Source organism: Aotus nancymaae, unplaced genomic scaffold (assembly GCF_030222135.1).
Source record: "Aotus nancymaae isolate 86718 unplaced genomic scaffold, 86718_ANA_hifiasm-v0.15.2.pri h1tg000099l, whole genome shotgun sequence".
Taxonomy (NCBI): Eukaryota; Metazoa; Chordata; class Mammalia; order Primates; family Aotidae; genus Aotus; species Aotus nancymaae.
This window is the reverse complement of record NW_026988514.1, coordinates 3,835,865-3,859,099: the sequence shown is the minus strand read 5'-3', so window position 1 is coordinate 3,859,099 and position 23,235 is coordinate 3,835,865. Positions and strand designations below refer to the sequence as shown.

The following is a 23,235-nucleotide window of genomic DNA, read 5'->3' as shown; positions in this document are numbered from 1 at the left end:
CTCCTGGGTTCAGGCAATTCTCCTGCCTCAGCCTCCCGAGTAGCTGGGATTACAGACACGCGCCACCATGCCCAGCTAATTTTTTGCATTTCCAGTAGAGACGGGGTTTCACCATGTTGACCAGGATGGTCTCGATCTCCTGACCTCGTGATCCACCTGCCTCGGCCTCCCAAAGTGCTAGGATTACAGGCGTGAGCCACCGCGCCCGGCATTTTTTTGTATTTTTTAGTAGAGACAGGGTTTCACCATGTTGGCCAGGCTGGTCTCAAACTCCTGACCTAAGGTGATCCACCCACCTCGGCCTCCCAGAGTGCTGGGATTATAGGCATGACCACTGTGCCCAGCCAACCCTTGAGACTTCAACACTCAGCATTTTTAGTGACTCAAAGCATGAAATTTTTTCTTTTTCTTTTTTTGAGATGGAGTCTCACTCTTTTGCCCAGGCGGGAGTGCAGCGATGCAATCTCGGCTCACTGCAACCTCCACCTCCTGGGTTCCAGCGAGTCTCCAGTCTCAGCCTCCCGGGTAGCTGGGATTACAGGTGACCACCGCCATGCTTGGCTACCTTTTTGGTATTTTCAGTAAAGACAGGGTTTCACCATGTTGGTCAGGCTGGTCTCAAACTCCTAACCTCTTGATCGGCCTGCCTTTGGCCTCCAAAAGTGCTGGGATTACAGGCATGAGCCACCACGCCCAGCCAAGAATGAAAATTCTTATTGGGCCCTTACTTGCTTACACAGCTCCGTGCTGGTCAGCAGTGGGATGGCACCTGTCAACAGTAACTGGGAGCCCCCATCTCTAAAAATAAAATAATAAAATATTTATCTCCAAGCACCTGCGTCTCAGTGTTTGGCAGCAGCTATACATCAGGTACACAAGGCTGAATTTGGGGCTCTACAACATAAGATGGAGTATCTTGACCTTTATCCTGGAGGGGAATGCCCTAGTCATGCCCAAGGCCACAGATTGAAAAACATTTTCTGTAGTGTCAGATAGTAACTATTTTAGGTGTGGGTTACGTGGTCTCTGATCAAACTACCCATCTCCCTGCCTGCTGTAGTACCTGAGCAGCCATAGATGGTATTAACAAATGGGCATGGCTGTGCACCAGTGAAACCTAATTTATAGAAAGAGGCAGCATACACTGTAGAGGGTAGCAACAACAAAAAAACAGGCAGCAGGCCTGACCAGTTGCCATGGTGCATGCCTGTAATTCCAAAACTTTTTTTTTTTTTTTTGAGACGGAGTTTCACTCGTTACCCAGGCTGGAGTGCAATGGCGCAATCTCGGCTCACCGCAACCTCCGTCTCCTGGGTTCAAGCAATTCTCCTGCCTCAGCCTACCGAGTAGCTGGGACTACAGGCGTGTGCCACCATGCCCAGCTAATTTTTGTATTTTTAGTAGAGATGGGGTTTCACCATGTTGACCAGGATGGTCTCGATCTCTTGACCTCGTGATCCACCCATCTCGGCCTCCCAAAGTGCTGGGATTACAGGCATGAGCCACCGCGCCCGGCCTAATTCCAAAACTTTGGGAGGCTGAAACACACAGATTGCTTGAGCTGAGGAGTTCAAGACCAGCCTGGGCAACATAGTGAGACTGAGTCTCTTAAAAAAAAAAAAAAAAAAATTAGCCGAGCATAAGTCTTGTGCATCTCCAGTCCCAGCTACTTGGGAATCTGAGGTGGGAGGATAACTTGAGCATGGGAGGCTAACACTGCAGTGAGCCATTATCATGCCACCAGGCTCCAGCCCGGGAAACAGGGAGACCTGCCCCTCCCCAACAGTTAACAATCCTGGAGAAGGAGCCAGTCCTCTGCTCGTCTGCAGTCAGGCCACTGCCTGGGGGCTCTAATCATTCCAGTGGCAGATGAATGTAACCTGCATGGTGATGTGACAACTGTTCCCTCCCTGACCCGAGAAGCTGGCTCTAGAAGGTTGGGATGAATCCTGAATTTAGTTTGTTACATTTACTTTTATATAAAAAAAGGAAGTATAGTATATATAAATAGTACAAAACAATAACCCTTTTGGGGTTTCTTGTGGCGGTTGAAATAGTACCACATACAGTCATCAGAATATAAACCATTCCTCAAACCAATATGGGATCAGCTCCTTGACCTCTGAGGAGCAGGAGTGCTTCCTGCTGTGTTTCCGAATTCCTCCCCACCTTGTTTTGCGGCAGTGAAATGCCTCTTGGTCCTGTCCAAGTGTCTCACTGATCTCTGAATCATGTTCTAGTTGCTTGGCTCTGCCACATGGGTCCAGTGTTCCTTTGAGCATAACTGTACTAAATCCTTTTTCCAGATCAGTATAATAAGGAGTGATGTGCAATTTAAAAAAAAAACAATCCTGGAGAAAGGGGATCCGTTTTGCTGTCCACGTTGCTACCTTGGGATGTCAGGTCGTCTAATACATTCTCTTTCCAATCCCCTAGAGCCCTTTCCACACGTGCATCCCAAATCTAGCATAGACTGTTATGGGTGTGTGAGGGTACTGTTAGAAATCTTCGTAATCTGTCTCATCTTCATGGCACTCCAGCCCCATTTCCAGCTGGAATTTCACCTGTTTCTCTGGGTCTCCCTTACAACGTGTAGGCCTCTGCTTCCCCATCAGTGCTGACACCTGAAGAATGGTGGGCCCATGGGTGGGGAGAAATCCCCGACCAAGGATACAGCAGGGACACAGTTCTCCCTAGGTTCCCCCCATGCCAGTCTTCCCAATGCCTCTCTGTCTGCATTCCTATAGCCTGCCATTCTTGGTAATGCTGCTGCCCTCACATCAGGGTATCCAAACGTGCAGAACAGAACAAAGAGCTGCACTAAACTGAGCGTCTGAAGCCCAATGAGACTAGAATAGGCTTAAGACTTCACAGACCTAATTTTTAATGCAACTCTCAAGGATTTAATCAACGTTTACTCTTTAAATGAACTCAAGATAATAATGACCCTCAATAATGGTAAGATCATAATACATTTAAGTTACAATATACAGCTACTGAAGTCGGAAAAAGCTGAATGACCAAACCAACATGGAGAAACCCCACCTCCTTAACCAGGTATGGTGGCCCAAGCCTGTAATTCCAGCTACTTGGGAGGCTGAGGCAGGAGAATCACCTGAACCCAGGAGGCAGAGGTTGTGGTGAGCCAAGATTGTGCCATCACACTCCAGCCTGGGCAAGAAGAATGAAACTCCGTGCCAAAAAAAAAAAAAAAAAAAAGTAATACTGCGTGCTATATGTAGAGCTGCCTGAATTTAAGTACTGCTTTCTTTTGCCAAGGTGGACAGCAGTTTGAAAACAGGTCTCAAGCTTGATGTGTGTATCCTGCCATAACCCAATTCACAAACATACCCTTACAAAAATCATGAGCCTGACCCCCAAAAAAAGTAAATCGGTAGATTTTATAAAAACCAGACATAATGGCTTAAGCTCTCTAGCTATCATCTGACTCCAGCATCAAGAGCCTAGTAGGAAATTCCAAATGGTTTAGAACCATGCATGTTACAGGTGGCTGGGGCCACATGTGTCCATTTGATACTTCCCGGAATGTATGTTGCTAGTCACCATTTCCACCATTCACGTATTTAACATTTTTATTAGACTTTTATTTAGCCTCATCATAAGAATATAAGGGAGATCATAGATTTGATGTATGAAATTATTTTTAAATTCACACTAAAATACATTACGATTAAAATGAATTATCTTCAACCACCCATTTTGCTATCTTTTGCTGAGCAGATAATCTGTGCCAGTCATTGTGAAAAAGTCTTTATTTTAAGAAAAAAATTTAGTTAACAAAAAATTTAACAAGTTTCACTTAGCAAAATACACCCAAAAGGAAATCACAGTACAAAGAAAGTTTTAAGTCAAGGCCTCACCAATTCCTACAGTATTAGTATTGTGTCTCAATTCTCAAAACTAACTTTTAAAAAGCTTAAACTTAACCTAAAGGATTTTAAATGAAAATATAAACTAGAATGAACAAACATGAGAAATATTTCTTTGAATTGGGGAGCTAGCACCTTTGAGTTTTCCAAAAAAGCACGTCTCCCCAGTGTGTTCAGTGATGTGGCGTAAAAGGTCCACATTTAACATACTTAAACTACTTAAACTCAGATAACATCACTCTGAAGTATACTACCAAAATGTTAATTGAGAAAAGCTGAAAATAGTTTTAGTTTACTTATTATCACATGCTAGAAGAAAATTTTGCATGAGAAACACTGAAGAGGTAATTTTTTTAATCCAGATTTCACAAACTCATGGTGCAAAATGGGTCCCACAGCTTCCTCTATTATAACTGCTCTTAACTGCTTGTTGGCTGCCTGTGTAAAATTTGATTGAAATAACTCAAATGTTCCTAACAAAACTAGTCATATCCACCCATGCTGTTCTGCCCACTGTAGCCGGCCCCATAACAGCCGCTCACTGACTGGCTCTCCAGGCCACTATAAGTGGCCTGGGCGGCAGACACTCCCATGCCTTGCATCATCTGGCTGCTGTATGCCCCATTGCTGGCCCCTGTTGTCGAATTCAAGAAGAGTTCTATGTATCTGTGTTGCATGTTGGCCCTGTCTTTGGACATGGCTGCAACAGCTTCTTCATGAGTAGCAAACTCAACATCTGCTTCGCCTGTCACTCTTCCATCTGGGCCGATCTCAATATGGACTCTCACAGGATTGAGAGGAGAGAAGAAGTTGTAAATGTCGTTCTCGGTCGCTTTGTATGGCAGACCCCTCATGTGGACACAGTGGCCTGTGGTGCTCTGCACTGTGAACTCACTGTCGCCGTATCTGTGGTCATACATTCCGGAGAGACAGTAGCTGAGGTCTCTCCCGAACAGGTCGGTGGTGAAGCCATAACCATCGCTGAGGCCACTGTACTCCTCATAGCCCCCATAGCCTGTGCTGTAGGCACCGGGCCGCATCCTCTCCAGGCCTGCCTGCTTCACAATGCCAATATACCTCCTGGCGGTCCCGGGCCGGTCATAGGGCCCCGGCCGCTGCACGGACATGAACTTCAGAGGGGGATCTGAGTATGACCTAACTTCCTCCTGGCTGCTCTTAAACACCTCGATGTACCTGTGCCCTATCCTCTCCTTGTGCTTCCCTAGAGCTTTCTCAGCTAACTCCTGGGAGGCAAACTGCACAAATGCTTCCCCTGTAATCTTGCCTTCGGGGTCCACAGGCAATGTGATCCCGTTTGGCACGATTTCCAACCCTGAGAAGAACTGAACAATTTCTTCCTTTGTGCATCCAAATGGGAGTCCTCGAAGCCGCACAAAGCCGTCGTTGGCACTGTCGGCACTGTTGGGACCACTGTGCTTCAACACCCAATCCATCTCGGTTCTGTGGGACTTGAACACCTCAATGTACCGGTGGCCCATGCTTTCCCTGTCTTTTTTCAAAGCCAGTTTTACATCATCTTCTGATCCAAGTTCAACAAAAGCCTCACCACTCTGCCTGCCCTCTCTAGTGTAGATGAAATGGACACCTGCGGCCCCATCGTGAATCGTGCAGTCAGAGAGGAAGTTCTGCACGTCCTCAACAGAGCAGGACCAGGGAAGGCCACGGAGCTTGACCACAAAGCCCTCACCTCCCTCAGGGCCCAGCATCATGGACACTTGACAGGATGGGTGTCAGGTGATCTTGGGTGCGGCTTTTTTGTGGCTGAAAAACAAAAACGAAAATGACAAATTTATTTAATATGTGTAAGAAAAATATGCAATAGTAATTTTCCCTCTTTTACAGATGAGGTACGAGGTAGTACGACATTAATAAATATACCAAATACATTTGAGAGCTAAGATTTAACTTCAGATCTCTCAAAAAATTTACATGATTTTTCATAGGCAGTTTGAAAAATCAGGAGTCTACAAGGCAGGACGATGCATGTGAACTTGGTGCCTTGAACACAGAGGAATGTAAGTTTCAGTCAGGTTAGAGCAAGCACATTTTCTTGTTATGTTTATTCCACTATTTGTCATGAAATGTGGCAGTTCACTTATAGACAGCAATGGCTTCCAGTGTCCATGGAGGTATCATTTTGCTCCTAAATTGTCAATTCAAAGTAAATACCAGTCAAGTGTGAGGCCAAACTGACGACATATACAGACAAGCAGACTAATTCACCAGCAGAATTAGTTATGTGCACTGCAAGTAAATGGAGAAACCAGATCTGATGATTCACATGTTCACATAAAATACAGCAGAATTGCTGCCTTTTGCTGAACATCTGCAAGAGGGCATTGGGATGATATCACAAGAGAGCTGAGAAATGCCCTTCCCACCAGGGTGGTACATGAAACCTGAAGTCCAAACTCAAAGAGTAAGGCCAACCACACTCTGGAAGGCAGTCTTTTGAGAAAGAAGAGCAGCTGACCCAGACTACAATGTATATAACATATCTACAAGCAAGAAAAATACTGCAGTATGGGGTGTCAAAGATAATGCCCGAAACGAGCACAGAGTATACAGATATCTTTTTTCTTTTATTTTTTTGAGATAAAGTCTCGCTCTGTCTCCCAGGCTGGCGTGCAGTGGCGCCATCTCATTTCATTGCAACCTCTGCCTCCCAGGTTCCAGTGGTTCTCTCTCCTGCCGGGATTACAAGCCTGTGCCACCATGCACTGGCTAATTTTTTTTTTTTAGTAGAGACAGGATTTCACCATGTTGGCCAGGCTGGTCTTGAATTCCTGACCTCAAGTGATCTGCCAGCTTTAGCCTCTCAAAGTGCTGGGATTACAGGCGTGAGCCACCGTGCCTGGCTGGAAATCTAATGTTTCAAAGTGTCATTTCACATCAACCATAATAGATATAGCTAGTGGCCTTTTCAAGAAATATGGGCTCATCATTTGGGGAAAAAAGCTCCATAAAAAACCCTTTTTTTCTGTTTAAAAAACAGACAAAAAGTATAGTTAGATGTAATTTAAGAAAAGGAAAGGCAAAGCTCAACTGCACTAGCATCAGGGAAATCTTAATTAGTAACAAGTTATCATTTAGTAATTTTAAAGTTTGATGTAGCCATTGTAGATATGACATGTAATTCCCATACAGTGCTTGGTCATTTAAAATTGCCAATGTCTAAAAGGATAACTTTGTAAATCTTACATTTACCTGTGTCTACACCAGATTATAAAGACAACAAGACATGTCTCCCAATAACAGTGTAATGGCACCAATGAAACAGAACTGTATGTAATATCCTGAACATATCACCAAGACCAAACACCAGGCATTTATTCACAAACTGTGATTTGCAATCCAAAGGGCTTTGAAAGTATACAGCCTAGGTAAAAGATGTCACCCCAGCTAATGAGTGGGATATGGAAGTCTCAGGGAAGACAGTCAACGGAAGCCTAACCTGTATTGCTCACTGCCCACCTCAAATGTATTAATACTACGTACATAAAATTATCCTGAAGGGCAACGGACTGGGCATAAGTAATCCTATCTCCAATTTTCAAACTGTGCTCTGGATCTGCAGCACACACTGGGGTTTAGCCTCTCCAGGCCTTATCTAAACCCCCTGCAGCAGTGTATGGTGACAGTAACATGCTGATCTGTCAGAGCAAGGTCACAGCAGCCTCTAGGCTAAGGTTTCTCAGCCTCAGGACTACTGACACTTTGGACCAGTTGTGGGGGCAGGCCCAGGTACTGTAGTTCGTTTAGCTGCATCCCTGGTCTCTGCCCACTAGATGCCAGTAACACCCTCCACCTCCAGTTCTGACAACCAAGTATCTCCAGACATTCCCAAATGTTCTCTGGTGGCTAATACTGCCCCCTAGTTGTGAAATACTGTAGAAAATCAGAGTGAGGCTGGGCACAGTGGCTCCAGCTTACAATCCTAGCACTTTGGGAGGCAGAGGTGGGTGGATCACCAGAGGTCATGAGTTCAAGACCAGCCTGGGCAATATGACAAAACCCCACCTGACTACAAACACAAAGAACTAGCTGGGTATAGTGGCAGGTGCCTGTAGTCCTAGCAACTTGGGAGGCTGAGGCAAGAATATTGCCTGAACCCAGGAAATGGAGTTTTGAGTGAGGGGAGACTGCACCAGTGCATTCCAGCCCAGGCAACAGAGCAAGATTGACTGAAGAAAAAAAAAGAAAGAGAAAATCAGGGTGAACAGCCTCAGAGTAAAGAGGCCCCGAATATCGCCCACTGTCCTACCCCAGCACCCCCCGCTTGTCCAAAGCCCTTCAGATGTCTCCGGTGGACTTACATAAGATTTTCACCCCCTCTCCAGCTGGTTGACATTCCTCTTGGAAGTGCTTTGTCAAGTCAAGTCGGAGTCTAGGAGTTTGTAAGCAAGGAGTGGGGCCCTCTTACAGCAGAGATAATGAACTACAGGCTCTGTTCTGGGTCCAACCTCACATACCCTAATGCTTTATTCTTTCTCCTTTCTCCACTGAGCACTATCTCCTTGGTAATTAAGCATGCTCAGTTCTATCCAAATCATAACATACCTTCCCTGTGCCAATTTTGCCTCCAGTTACTTGTTTTGTTCAGTAAAATCATGTCAAAAGGCCTTCTACTGTCACTTCCACTCCCCACCATTAAAACTACATCATCAAAACCAGGCATGTGGCTCAATGCCTGTAATTCCAGCACTTTGGGAGGCAGAGGAGGGTGGATCACCTGAGGTCAGGTGTTCGAGACCAGCCTGACCAACATGGTGAAACCCCGCCTCTACTAAAAATACAAAAATTAGCTGGGTGTGGTGGTCTACACCAGTAATCCCAGCTACCCAGGAGGTTGAGGCAAGAGAATCGCTTCAACCCAGGAGACGAGGCTGCAGTGAGCAGAGATCATGCTACTGCACTCCAGCCTGGGAGACAGAGCAGGATTCTCTCTTAAAAAAAAAACAAAAAAAAACCAACCAGGCACAGTGGTTCACGCCTGTAATCCCAGCATTTTGGTAAGCCACGGCAGGTGGATCACAAGGTCAAGAGATCAAGACCATCCTGGCCAACATGGTGAAACCTCGTCTCTACTAAAAATACAATAATTAGCTGGACATGGTGGCGCACGCCTGTAGTCCCAGCTACTCGGAGGCTGAGGTTGCAATGAGCCAAGATCATGCCATTACACTCCAGCCTGGCAACAGAGCGAGACTCTGTCTCAAAACAAAAAAAACTGCATGATCCTACTGTACATCTCCATGGCAAGAAAAATATCAAATATTGTCATCTTCATCTTACTTAACCATTTCTTCCTGGACATCCTCTATCTTTCACTCCTGTTGGCAATTACTCTGTGTGGGGTTTTTTTTTTTTTTGAGTCTCACTCTGTTGCCCAGGCTGGGTGCAGTGGCATGATCCTGGCTCACTGCAACCTCTGCCTCCTGGGTTTAATCGATTCTCCTGTATCGCCCTCTTGAGTAGCTAGGATTACAGGCACGTACCACCATGTCCAACTAAGTTTTTTATTTTTATTAGAGACAGGGTTTCACCATGTTGGTCAGGCTGGTCTCAAACTCCTTACCTTGTAATCCACCTGCCTTGGCCTCCCAAAGTGCTGGAATGAGCCACCACGCCTGGCTTGAAATCTCTTTAAAAGTTTTCCAAGCATAATGGCTAGGCCTTACTGCAATCCCATCTATGGCTCACGTGTTCTTTTAAAACTCATCACTGTCCTGCTTCCAAGTCCTCAGTGGTTTCCCACCGAAGTCAGAACAAGGACCAAACACCCAATAGGGTCCCTCAAGCCTTCCAACTTTTGCCTGCAACACTCTTACCTAGCTAACATCACTTCCTTTTTTTCTTTTCTCCCGGAATGTGCCAGGCTTTCTGCTTCTTCAGGGAGGTGACGCACATGGTTAATTCTCTCCCCAAGTATACTCTGTTCAACCTTCTGTCTACCTAAATCCCACTAATCCTTAAGGTCTCAGCTCAAATACACTACCTTTCTCAAGGGGTTTCTCACTATCTAAATTAAGTCTCACTCTCTCCACTACCACAGCACTCTTGCTGCATTCTGTTTAAAAGGGGTCTTCAAATTCACAATGAAAACCTACAGGGGAGACGCTTGTGCCTGTTTTGTTGGCCACTGTGACCTCATCCTCAGCAAAGGCTCGACCTAGCTGGCCCAAGATTAGCCAGGATTAACTACTGCCCATGTTTGGGGCGGGGGGGGGGGATGTCAACACCTTCCTCAAGAATGCAGTGGCCTGGCTAGGCTGAAAAAGACATACAAGCATAAAAACAAAAATATTTCATAGAAGAATCACTTAAAATGCCTACTAATATCTTACATGTCATAAGTGTTTTGTATCAGAAACTGTTTCAGAAGCAAAATGACTTCCTCTCTGAGGGCAAGGTGAAGAGACCATTCCTTTCCAAAATACATGTGTACACTGAAAACATGTACTGCTTATTTTCACTTTAGAATTGGTTTTCTTTTCCATTTCTCAGAAGTCCTAAGGCTTTTCAATAACTAATACTCAGCTGAAAAGAGGCCTGTGGTGTCCTGCTCAAGGTTAAAGTTAGGGACTTTTTCACTCCAGGCTGCTAAGTAAATTTGAGTGTAACAAATATAAATACTGCAGCTGAAAATGGGCTCTTCCTAAAATAGCTCACCTTAAAAACAACTGCAGATGCCTTCAGTGGGAGACACTTCTGGATGGCAATGAACTGTCCTAATAAAACAGCAATATTGGCTGTGTGGGCACAGAGCACTAGCTCTGGGCTCAGAACTCCAGGTAAAGACAGGAGACAGCTGAGAAACCCTTTATAACCCCTGGGTTTATGAAATTAAATCTCACACCCCATCCACCTAACAAGATTTTGGAAGTCTTACCTCTTCACAGTACAACAGAAGAGAAATGCCCTGTTGGTCTTGAGATTTACTCAATTCCTGGGTTTTTTTTTTCTTTTGAGAACTTGTGTACTCTTGTCACCCAGACTAGAGTGCAGTGGCTCCACCCTGGCTCACTGCAACCTCTGCCTCGTGGGTTCAAGCCATTCTCCTACCTCAGCCTCCCAAGTAGCTGGGATTACAGGTGTGGACCACCACATCGAGCTAACTTTTGTATTTTTGTATTTTCTGTAGAGACTGGGTTTCACTATGTTGGCCAGGCTGGTCTCCAACTCCTGATCTCAAGTGATCCGTCCACCTTGGAATCCCAAAGTGCTGGGATTACAGGCTAAGCCACCGCTCCTGGCCAATTCCTGAGTTTCTACCCTGAGGATGGTTAGTGCTGGGAAGAAATTTAAATATCGAAGGTGGGGCACTTGGGAGGGAAATGGGTGGCGGAGAAGTGACAACCGCAGGGGGCTTGACCTTAGGAGTGCTCTTTCATTGGGATAGCACAGGCATGGGACAAGGGTGCTTGCTAGAAATTGTTCAATCTGACTTATAGGAACCCCTCTGTAAGCAGTGTAGAGACACATCCCAAAGACACTTCCGGTTTTATTTGGTAATATCTTTGAAAAATGTTTCAGTAGGAAATACATCATAATCACTAGGATCACCAACATCCCAGTGATAACGCTGTCCCAAAGGACATGGGCTGAGTTGAGGGCTATGGAATTCTAAAAATGAAGCTGCATGAGAAGTTTTGGAAATGTGAAATTAAGAAAATCAGTTAATTTTGCTGAACCTGTCGTCTTTAAATGAAGATAATCAAATCTGCCTTGTCTTGCAAACTTCCAGTAATTATTACATAAGACATTATTAGGGGGAGTGTACAAAAGGAAAGCATTACATTTATCAGGAAACCTACTCAGAGGTGATTTAGTTTCAAGTACTGTGAAATCAGGTTTTCAAGAGGCTTCAACAATCTGTCTTGTTGAAGGATCTAAAGGGTGAAAGCCAGTCATCAATGATCTGATCCACTTCTTCCCGCGTTTATCCCAGCCCCCGTTCCAGCATGATCCGCAGACCAACACCTGAGGCCTCTCTGGGGACATGCACAAGCTGGCAGCCAAGTCCTCGTACACCCATCTAACCCACCGGACCAGCCGCTGTGAGCCTGTGGACCGTGCCCACTGCGCACCGCCAACGCACGTGGAGGGAGAGTCGAGTCTCCCAGCCCGCAGAGCTAGGAAACCGCTGGGGAGGGGAGGGCTGCTCAGCCCTCCAGGAGACTGGACCCGGCAGTTTTAGAGCGCGCATGTTGGTGCCAATTATCTGGCCAACCAGATAATTAAAACACAGACCTTAAATCAACCGATGTGGGTGGAGACTAAGAATCTGCATTTCCAAAAAGCGCTCTCGAATGAGCTCTACGCTGAGTTACAGGTTGGACGGGATTAACGCTTGCCTACAGGCAGAGCCAATTAAGATAAACAGGGCGCGCCCGAGTCCTCCGACTAGTTCGGCTATCTGCAGAGTAAACAGGGCTGTTCAAGCACCACCCACCTCGTTTTCTTTTGTTTAGGACAGCAATAGGGGAGGGATCCTGGCCTCCCCTCCTTGACACACTCCCCGCAGACCCGGCAGCACTCTTGCCAGGCGGCTCGGAGCGCGTCCCGCCTCGCCGCCCCCACTACTCACTTAGTTCCAGTCTCAAACCAAAGTCCACCCGGCCACGGTCCGCGGACTTTCCTGCTCTAAGACTTACCACGGAGGCAAGCGGGACTGGTTTCTGTTGCTATCAGGCAAGCGCTGCTGGCAGCTAAGAGCCCCGAAATTCCACCGAAGCTCAACCACGCAGAGGGCTCCGGGGAAAGTCCAGGTGCATCTTTTTGTTCTCAACCTGCAACAGAAATCCAAGTGGTCGGTGTCAAACGCCTTCGGCGAAGTGGGAAGGCCCGAGCGCGCAGTGTGCGTGTTTTGGCGGGAAACAGCGCCAAGGCCCCGGGACAAGGTGCCGGCGGCGTTCCCGCGGCCTCCTTTCGTCGCGCCGGCAGCTTCGCGACCGCCCGGTCGGGCAGGAAGGTCGGCCCCAGGGCCTGCGCGGGCTCGGGCGGGAGCTTCCGGGCGGGGGCGGAGCGAGTGGCGCGGAGGGGGGGCAGGGGCGACTCGCGGGTGGGGGAGGGGAGGGGAGGGGAGGGGAGGGGAAGGGAGGGGAGGGGACGAGACGCCTGGCGGGCTTCCTGGGCCCGGAGGGCGAGAGCGAGATTGGGTGGGGGCCGCTTTCCTGGCCCGCTGGGCTAACGCAGCCTGAGCCGGAGCTCCTGGACCCGCGGACGGAGCAGGGCAGAGGAGAGGGAAAGGAAAAAGCGCTCCTAGGTCTGGGTCGGTCTCCCGGAGGCCGTGGCGGCGAAACCGGGTCTGGTGGGCCGCCGGGGCGCCCGCGCTGCGGCTCACCACGCCAGGGACTGGCTGTTAGCCCCAAGGAGGCGCGGGGTCCGGAGTCCGGGAAGCGGAGGCCGCGTGATCGAGACCGGCAGCCGGACGTGGGTCACGGGGTGCAGAGGAGGAAGTGCCACCGCCGGTCCCGCCAAGATGTCACCAATGGGAAACGCGTGCCTGCAGGTGCGGCCCCGCGGCCCGCCGCGCTGGGCCCTAACAGGAAGTGGGGGAAGGAGAGAGGCCAGGCGGCGGGAAGGCAGTTCTCCGAGTTCTCCCGAAGGGAGCTAACTGCGAGCGCGACCTGGGGGAAAGTCCAGAGTGCCAGCCACGGGGAGGGGCGGGTACTGCAGAGTGGAAGAGAAGCCAAGTCAGACACAGGCCCTCTCCGAGAGACCGCCTCTAAAATGGAATTAGCGGAAATACCTTGGGTTTGTACATTTGACCATGGACTCACGTATAGATTCTGAAAACATCTTTTGGAAAAAAAAAATTTTTAACTCAATTCCTGAAACTTTAACCTAACAAGCAATTTTGTGGACCTCTGAATCCTGATTCAAATGAACTGGAGAACAATTATAAAGCAATTTCAATAATGTGAGCAGTGACATTTTATATTACAGAATTACAAAACTCTTGTAATTATTCTGTAATTTTATTCCTTTAAAAGACCCTTTTTAGAGCCACAAGTATTTGCACATGATATCTGATTTCTTGAATCTATTTTAAACTACGTGGAAAGTGGACATACACATGAAACAAGATGTGCTGTGAGCTAGTAATTAGTAAAGTTCCTGATGTGTACATGGAGTTTCATTAGGCTTGTTTCTACTTTTGTGTATGTTTGACCTTTTTGTTTTGAGACAGGGTCTGTCTGCTCGGTGGCTCAGGCTGGTGTACAATGGCACAATTTCAAGTTGTCCACAAAGTAGTAGGTGGAGAGAGGGAGGAAAAACTGTCCATGATTAGTAATGGTTGAATCTGGGTGACAGGCACATTAGCCTCAAACCTCCGAGGCTCAAGTGATCCTCTCACCTTAGCCTCCCCAAAATAGCTGGGACTACAGGTGCATGCTACCAAGCCAGGCTAGTTTTTTCTTCAAAGTTTTAGTAGAGACAAGGTCTCTCTATGATGCCCAGGCTGGTCTGTAACTCCTGGGCTCTAGTGATCCACCTTGGCATCCCGAAATGCTGGGATATAAGAGCCACCCTGCCCAGCCCAAGGCAAGTTTTAATTATTGATCAGTCACCATAGGGTTCCTGCCTGTGAGGAACAATGTGTGCAGAAAACTTGAGCCAGGGGTCATATTGTGCAGCTGCAGCTAAGTCTGAGATCAATGGTAGGAGATGACAGGGGAAGGTAGCCTAAAGGCCTGTTCTGGTGTTCAACGGCCAGTGAGAAGGCATTTAATGAAATGTAGTGCAATTGGAGTTTTCACTCACCAAGAAATACTGTGCACCTAAAAGATGCAGGAACTATAGTGGTAAAGACAAAGTTCCTGCCTTGGTGGGTCCAGTAACAGTGGAGTAGGAAGTCAAGAAATTGACAAAAAAAAAAAAAAAAAAAAAGAAAAGAAAAGACAAAAGCCCATTCTTTTTTCTTTCTGTACATTATCTCCCTCCAGACACTTGTTCAAATTCTTTGTATTTTTACCAAAGCCTTTTTTCACTACTAGGATATATTTTGGTGTCGGTTGCTTTGTATTCATATTCTTATCTCATGGTTAATCCTTTAGATTGAATTTAGGATACAGTAGCTGTATCTGTTCACATGAGCAGCACAGATGGGTCTTGGGGGCAAAAACTCCCCATCCTGGTACACAGTATGTGAGCAGACCATAGACCTATTTGTTATGGATGTTTTCTTTTTCTGCTGGAAATTTTATTGGAAATTGAATTTAATGACCTCAAATGTCTCTTCCAACCCAGCAATTTTATAAAATCCCTATTCAGCAACTCTTAAATACTTCCCACTATCATGAACTCAAGATCCATGCATACCTAAGAAATGGGTGTGTATAGATTCCGTTAAAGAAAAATACAATTGATAGCAAGATCGATTTTATTTTTCCCAGACCACCTCCTGTACCTCTCTCCCTTGAGCAAGCAGTGCATAAGTAGGTGCATAGTCAAACCCTGGAGCTGGACAGAAAGGAGGCCTGTGGGGCATCCACTGCCCCTTCAGAAAGGTGCATCCCTTGGGATGGGAATTCTTCCTGAAGCCTCCATGGAAACATGACACCTTGTCAGGTTCCAAGCAGCAGGCCCTAAGCTGTGCTGTCTACGGACCACTGCATTCTGCCTTGGGGGAATTGTGGAGAACAGAGAAAAGGAACTTGACAGTTTACAGAGGAGGGGCTCTAGCACCCAGGAATAATGCACCACACCTCAGACTTGGGCAGGTTTCAAGGAACAAGAAGTGCTAGACAAAAACCATAATGATTTTAACAGAAAAAAAGGAGCAACTTCAGATACTCCATTATAAAATTAAAAAACAAAAAACTTTCTGAAACTAAAACTTTACTGGATTTTAGAAGTTAGTACTGAATTCAAACAAAGGAAAATCAAGTAGAATAAACATAAAAACAGAAACAACAATGGGGGAGAAGATAAGAGATTTGGAGGACATACTTTTTCCAAAGCAGTTTCCTCTATACTTTAAATTTAGGAGTTTTAGCAACATATGCCTGTGCTGGGTCTTTTTAAAATGTCCTAATGGGAACTACAGGATCGAGTTTATGTAAAGCCAGGAAAATTCAATTCTACCCTTTATCACTTCCCTTGCTGTCTCCATCTGTGTCTTTTTCTCCTTCTGGAATTCCCACTGTTCACATTATTTCTCCTGCCTGAGAAGAAACCAACCTTATCGACACCTTGATCTTAAGACTTCTAGCCTGTATGGCAGGGTGGCATACTAATACACCATGTTACCAAACCAGACAAAAATATCACAAGAAAACTAACTTCTGAATTCTATGTACCTTAAGAGGGTCGTATGTGGTATGTAACACCAATTTAAACTAGAAAAAATATGTATTTGTCATAAACATCACAATTCTATTAGACGGCACTATTCTAATCAAATCACTTATGATGGGTTTATTGGGATGTAACACAGTAAGTAGGAGTACCTGTATTTGTTATTAGGTGAAGAGTTTTGTGTAACAAGGAGCATACTATCAGGAGAAATCTAAAAGGAGTCTTAATCTGTGTTGTTTCTTTCCTTAATTATGATGGCTTTTTGTGTCCTTTTTTTTAAAAGGGGGTCTTGCTTTCTTGCCTAAGGCTGGTATATGCAGTGTGAGATCACAACTCACTAGCACTGCATCATCTCCTGGGCTCAAGGGATCCTCCCTGCTTTGCCTGCCAATTAGCTGGTATTACAAGTGTGCACCATCATACCTGGCTAATTAAAAATTCTTTTCTGAAAAGACAGTCTTGCCATCTTGCCCAGGCTGCTGGTCTTAAACTCCTGAGTTAAAACCATTCTTCTGCCTTGATCTCCCAAACTGTTGAGATTACAGGTACGAGCCTACCTGCTTTTTTTTTTTCTTTTTCTTTTTTGAGACGGGAGTCTGGCTCTGTCACCCAGGCTGGAGTGCAGGAGCACGATCTCAGCTCACTGCAACCTCTGCCTCCCAGGTTCAAGCGATTCTCTTGCCTCAGCCTGGGATTACAGACAGATGCACACCACCAGACCCAGCAGATTTTTACATTTTTAGTAGAGATGGGGTTTTGCCAAGTTGGCCGGGCTGGTCTTGAACTCCTGGCCTCAAGCATTCTGCCTGCCTCGGGCTCCCAAAGTGCTGGGATTAAAGATACGAGTCACCACACACAGCCTGTGTCATCTTCAAATCTTCTTCCTAGCCCAATACCATATGGCTATTTGAACTTACAAAGCACTTATGTTTTGATCTAAATTTTTACACTTGCATCTACAGTAAACTTGGAATTGATTTTTTAATTTCCAAAATAATTTTACAATCAGTTCATTAAGTATCACAAGCTAATTTCACTCAGGAACTTTGATGCAGAAGTCCAAATCAAGTATCAGTCAACCAAATCTAGCAATATATAAACCAACGTCATGACCAAGTTGGGTTTATTTCAGGAATGCAAGTGTAGTTGATCATTTCAAACTCAATCCCGGCAATTTCTCATAGTGATGTATCAATGGAGACAAAGTATGAGACAAAATAATTTTTTTAATGTTTTGTAAGAAATGCTAAGCTGAGTTTATGTCAAGCAAGAACTGGGGCCAGGTACAGTGGCTCACACCTGTAATCCCAGCACTTTGGGAGGCCAAGGTGGGCAGATCACTTGAGCTCAGGTGACCTGCCTGGCCAACATTGGCAAAACCTTTTCTCTAGAAAAAAAACACAAAAAAATTAGCTGGGCATGGTGGCACACAGCTGTAATCCGGATGAATCACCTGAGGTCAGGAGTTCAAGACCAGCCTGGCCAACATGGTAAAAACCCAGCTTTACTAAAAATGCAAAAATCTATCCACGAGTGCTAGTATGCGCCTGTAATCCCAGATACTCAGGAGGCTGAGACAGAAGAATCACTTGAACCTGGGAGGTGGAGGTTTGCAGTGAGCCAAGATCATCACAACATCGCACTCCAGCCTGGGCAGCAAGAGCAAAACTCCTATCTCCAAAAAAAAAGGGGAGGTGGGGGTGGCTCATGCCTGTAATCCCAAGTACTTTGGGAAGTCAAGGCTGACAAATCACTTGAGGTCAGGAGTTTGAGATCAGCCTGGCCAACATGGTGAAACCCCCCTTGCCCCCCCACATCTCTACTACTAGATGGGCATGGTAGTGCTACACACCTGTAATTCCAGCTGCTCATGAGCCTGAGAATCACTTGAACTTGGGAGGCAGAGGTTGCAGTGAGCCCAAATCCTGCCATTGCACCCTAGCCTGGGTGACAGAATCCACCTCAAAAAAAAAAAAAAAAAAAAAAAAGGCCGGGCGTGATGGCTCACACCGGTAATCCCAGCACTTTGGGAGGATGAGGTGGGTAGATCACCTGAGGTCAGGAGTTCAAGAGCAGCCTGACCAACATGGTGAAACCCCATCTCTTAAAAAAAAAATTTCTGCTAATAAATGAGAAGGAATGAATTTTCAAAATACCACCAATTTGGAAACCATTTAAGAAAATAATGGATCTAGGTAATGATCACCAATAGCTGCTGTTGTAACATGACAGAAGAGAAAATACCAACCAATATGTGCCTCCAGTAGGAGCACAGCAGCTCAAAAGTATTCTTTCCAAAACCCTGGATCTGAATCGGAACTACCTCCAGGCTGGGCCTTGGCTCATGCCTGTAATCCCAGCACTTTGGGAGGCTGAGGCCGGTGGATCACCTGAGGTCAGGAGTACGAGACCAGCCCGATCAATATGGTGAAACCCCAACTTAATAAATAAGTAAATAAATAAAGCCAAAACCAAAACTACCTCTAGAGGTAACTATCACTTTACAAACAATATAAAGAACAAAGACTCAAAGACTACCAGGGAAAAGCAATCAGAAAAACCCAAAGTGTGGGGAAGGAATGCTGCATGATAACCCGACAAACATGGGGGGGTGGGGCCTCTAAGAAAGGGGACACTCTAGATGATCACTGATATAGCATCCACTCACCACACTTGAAATGTTTAAGTATATTAAGGCACCATACATAGTTTTTCTCTTAAAAAAAAAAAAGAAAAATGTGTAAGTGTAAAACTCACACTGGATTTTGACAGGTTCATAGGAATTTTTTTTTCATTTTTAATTATTCAGGATCATGGAGAAATGAAAAAAGTTTTTAAACTTCCTACATGCAAAATGCTATTGTGGATATATATTAGGTTCAGTTATTAATACAATGAATCATGTTTGCTTTCACCACTAGAGAATGTAATTTTACATTTATAGCTCACGTTATATTTCTATCGGACAGTGCTGCTTTGAATTTAAAAAGTTATCTACAAAATATAAGTTGTGACTTTGTATCCTGACTCAAACCAACTAGCTGTTTAAAAATATTTGGCTGGGCTCACACCTGTAATCCCAGCACTTTCAGAGCAAGGTGGGCAGATCACCTGAGGTCAGGAGTTTGAGACCAGCCAGGACAACATGGTGAAACCCCTTCTCTAGTAAGCATACAAAAATTAGCCAGGCGTGGTGGCAGGCACCTGTAATCCCAGCTACTTGGGAAGCTAAGGCAGGAGAATTGCTTGAACTTGAACCCTGGGCGGTGGAGGTTGCAGTGAGCGGAGATGGAGCCATTGCACTCCAGCATGGGTAACAAGAGGGAAACTTGGTCTCAAAAAATAAATAAAGAAAACTAATAGAGACATTTAAACTCTGGATACTTGATATTTTGGAATATATTTTTAGGTATGGTAACAGTATCATGGTTAGGTTTTTGAAGTTCTTAGAAATACTGGGTAAGTATTTATTAATAAAATCTTTTTGGTCTGGGATTTGCTGTAAAACAAGCGAGGGTGAACTCAGTTCTCCCTCTGCCCACCTTGTTGCCCTCCACAAGAACCATAGCTCAGAGCAACTAAGACAGGGCAGGGGCCCTGGCAGAGGAGGGCTGTCCCGGTCCAACTTGGGACCCAGTCCTGATTGTGTCTCTGGGCACGTGACTTCCCCCAACTTCCATTTTCTCATCTGAAACATTAATAGCAACCCCTTTTACAGTGGTCCTGAGCATGTAGTTAGAAAATGAACTAGGAGTCAACTAATGTGGTTCTTCCGAAGAGCAGAGAACCAGACCTCAGTGGGGGAGAGAGAATTAGAGAGAAGTCACCTCCACGGAAAGGGCACCCCCACTGTTATCTACCCCCACTAGGCTCTCATTTGCCTTCAGGCTTTCCAAGTTTCTGGCCAAGTGGGAGAAGTAACTTTCTATTTACTGAAGTGTTTTCCCTTAAATTAGTTCCAATTTTTACCTGAATAAAGCTTTGTAACACTACGCTTAACTGAAAACTTGCCAGTTTACAAAAAAGTGGCCGGGCATGAAGCCTCACGCCTGTAATCCCAGCACTTTGGGAGGCTGACGCAAGAGACTGGCCTGGGCAACATAGTAATGGTCCCATCTTTACCCCCCCCAAAAAGATGTTAAATTAGAAAATAAACTGTAACATGTAAATACAATTTTTTTCGCATGCCTATAATCCCAACACTTTGGTAGCAAAGAATCCCTTGAACACAAAAGTTTGAAAATCAACCTGGGCAACATAAGGAGACACCATCTCTACCAAAAATACAAAAATTAGCCGGGTGTACTGGCGACCGCCTGTGGTCCCAGATACTCGGGCAGCTGAGATGGAAGGATCGCTTGAGCACAGCAGGATCTCGGCAGCGAGCTGAGAGCACACCACTGCACTCCAGCCTGGGCAAAAAAGTGAGACCCTGTCTCAAAATATAATAAAAATTATTATTATTTTTTAATAGAGATGGGGTCAGTGTCTGCGGCCCAGGCTGGTCTCCAGCTCGTGGGCCCAAGCGATCCTACTCGGCCTCCTTAACTGCTGGGATTACAGGCGGAAGCCACTGCGCCCGACCTATATTGACGCTAATAATCTAAAGAATGCATACAGGAAGGTAATATCTACAAGGCAAAAGATCTTCTTGCTTAGGAATAAAGCACTCTCTTAATAGTCATCAAAAGTAACAATGTCTTATTTTATGATTTAGAAATTCTGTCTAGAAGAGCAGCTAGATGTCACTTTTCAGGGCTCGCACTTAAGGTATCTTTCGCCTACCTGGAGAACCCAAGAAATTTTCATCTTACTAGGAATTCAGAGACAAATACATACTTAACTTTAAAAAATATAAGTAGAGTTATACATGCGTATTTTTGGAAGAATTAAGATGACTTATAGAACGGAACGACCTAAAAGACTACGCTTTCAGAACTCCCTGCTGCCTGAGGCTGCGGCCCTGACCCCGGCACAGCGCCCGCCCCGCGCGGTTCCGGGAAGCCGCCGCCGCCGCCCGTTGCCCTTCGCGCGCAGCCGCCAGCGCGCGCCTCCTGTCCCGCCACGCAGTTGGCTAGCCCGAGCCCCCGGTGCCCAAGAGCAGTTTCAAGAACTAAACAGCCGTTTTAGTTCGCCCCCGGGTCGCTAGGAGACCGAAAAGCCGCAACGAAGGGCGCCCCGTGGGCGATGGCCGAGCCTGGCTCTCCTTCCGCCCTCCCGCTGGGACCCACGCGGCGCCGAGCGGAGGTCCCAGGCGCCTGGGGGGAGGGGTTCCCGGGACCAGGGCGGTGTGGCGGGGAGGGCGAGTCGGGTGCCCCGCTCCTCAGAACCCTAGTCCACGACTCTGAGGTCGGGGGAGCGGGGCGCCGGCGCAGCGGGACCTAGGCCCGGTCCACAAGTTTCCTAGAAGCAGGGCGGAATCGACGAAAATACTTCATACAAACTAGCAAAAGGAAAAAAAAAGGACAACTAAGCCGAAGAGCGCCTAAGAGTCGAAGATTTCCACCTCAAATACAAACACCATACCTCTAGGAGCAGGAGACTAACACAGAGATTGCGCTCCGAGAACACGCGGCGCCGCCGAGGAGGAAAAAGAGCCCAGGGCGGAGAGTGAGGGCTAAGGGAACCGGGCGTGGGAGGAGGGCGGAGCCAGCTTCCCGCAAGGGAGTCTATTACAACTCTCTGGCGCCTGCGGCCACGTGAGCGCGCGGCTTTCATTTTACTCAGGTATTATTACTCTTGTTATTTTAAGAGTAGGTCCCACTCCCGTCACCCAGGCTGGAATGCAGCGGCACTATCACTGCTCACTGTAGTCTCGACCTCTCCGGCGCAAGCGACCCTCCCGCCTTAGCCTCCGGAGTAGGTGGGACAACAGGCGCGCGCCACCACGCGTGGTAAATTTTTTTTTTAATTTTTAGCAGAGACGGAGTTTCACTATCTTGACTAGGTTGGTCGGGAACTCCTGGGCTCAAGACATCTTATCGCCTGGGCCTCCCACCGCGCCAGGCCTGTTCTCACTTTCAGAGCCTTCCAACGGTCGCCAGCGCTCCACCAGGAGGCCCGGCTAATGCACCCGGCCGGCCATGTCTTCCCAGCCGCCCCGACTCCAAAATCTCAGGCCGCGGTGCTCACCTCGTGGGACCAGTGTCTGGGCGTGCGGCTCTCTACCTACGACGCTGCGTCTCCCGATCCCAGTGGAGCCAGTCCTCGTCGGTCCCACGTACCGGCCCCTCGACCTCGAATCCCGTCAGCCCAAATCTCAGCCCCTCAGTATGTGCAATCCTCGCTCGGCCCCAGGTGTGCGGCGCTTGAACTCGGATCTCGCTTCCCTAATCCCAAATCTCAGGCTCAGCCCCACAATCCCCACCCCACTAGGCCCAATCCCCAGGGTGAGGGTACGCGGCCCTCGACCTCGAGTGGTCTCCCGAATCTCAAATCCCAGCCCCATGATCTCCACCCTCAGGACACTCGGTCCCCGCTAGGTCCCGGGTGTGCGGCCTTCGACCTCGGACACTTTGGCCGCCCCTCACCTCGGCCTCCGAGTCTCTACGTTCCCGCTCTCACATCAGGAACACCGGTCGTCCCTCGGAGCACCTAGAGGAGGGTGGAACGCGGGGAACTTGGCAGTTATAGCAGAGGCAGTTGAGGCTTGTTGACCATCACCATGGAAACCCCCGGCTGCGAGCACGGGGCGGGGCCCAACAGAGGCGGGGGCAGGAACGCGACCGGCGCCAGTCCTCAGCGCCTGCCAGTCGAGTGCACGCGGCTTTGCCGGAAGCCCTCCTGCTCCCGGCGTGCCAGGCCCCGGCTCGGCCCTAGGCCCCGGCTCGGCCCTACTCCCCGGCTCGGCCCTTCGCCCTGGACACCTGGAAACAGAAACCCAAGGAGCCCGCGTCCCTACCCCGCTGCTACCTGCCGGCATGACAGCGATTTGGTGCCCAACGAACCTCACCTTAAGGAAGACGCGGCGCAGACCTCCTTCCACGACGGACCGGAAAGACGCAAGGACCGCGGCAGG

The 23,235-nt window shown here is 47.2% G+C and overlaps 1 protein-coding gene across 2 annotated transcripts; it reads right to left on the bottom strand.

Annotated features, from left to right (window-relative positions):
* Positions 1–3,575: 3,575 nt before the first annotated feature.
* Positions 3,576–23,235, bottom strand: HNRNPF (heterogeneous nuclear ribonucleoprotein F). Of its 2 annotated transcripts, none has more exons than XM_064370101.1 (3): positions 23,170–23,235; positions 12,569–12,703; positions 3,576–5,672 (listed from the first exon to the last, which is right to left on the bottom strand). In XM_064370101.1, the coding sequence occupies exon 3, from the start codon at positions 5,618–5,620 to the stop codon at positions 4,373–4,375; it is 1,248 nt and encodes a 415-aa protein (XP_064226171.1). In that variant the 5' UTR covers positions 5,621–5,672; positions 12,569–12,703; positions 23,170–23,235; the 3' UTR covers positions 3,576–4,372. The 2 variants fall into 2 exon arrangements, with proteins under 2 accessions (XP_064226171.1, XP_064226172.1); XM_064370102.1 differs by lacking the exon at positions 23,170–23,235 and adding an exon at positions 21,744–21,822.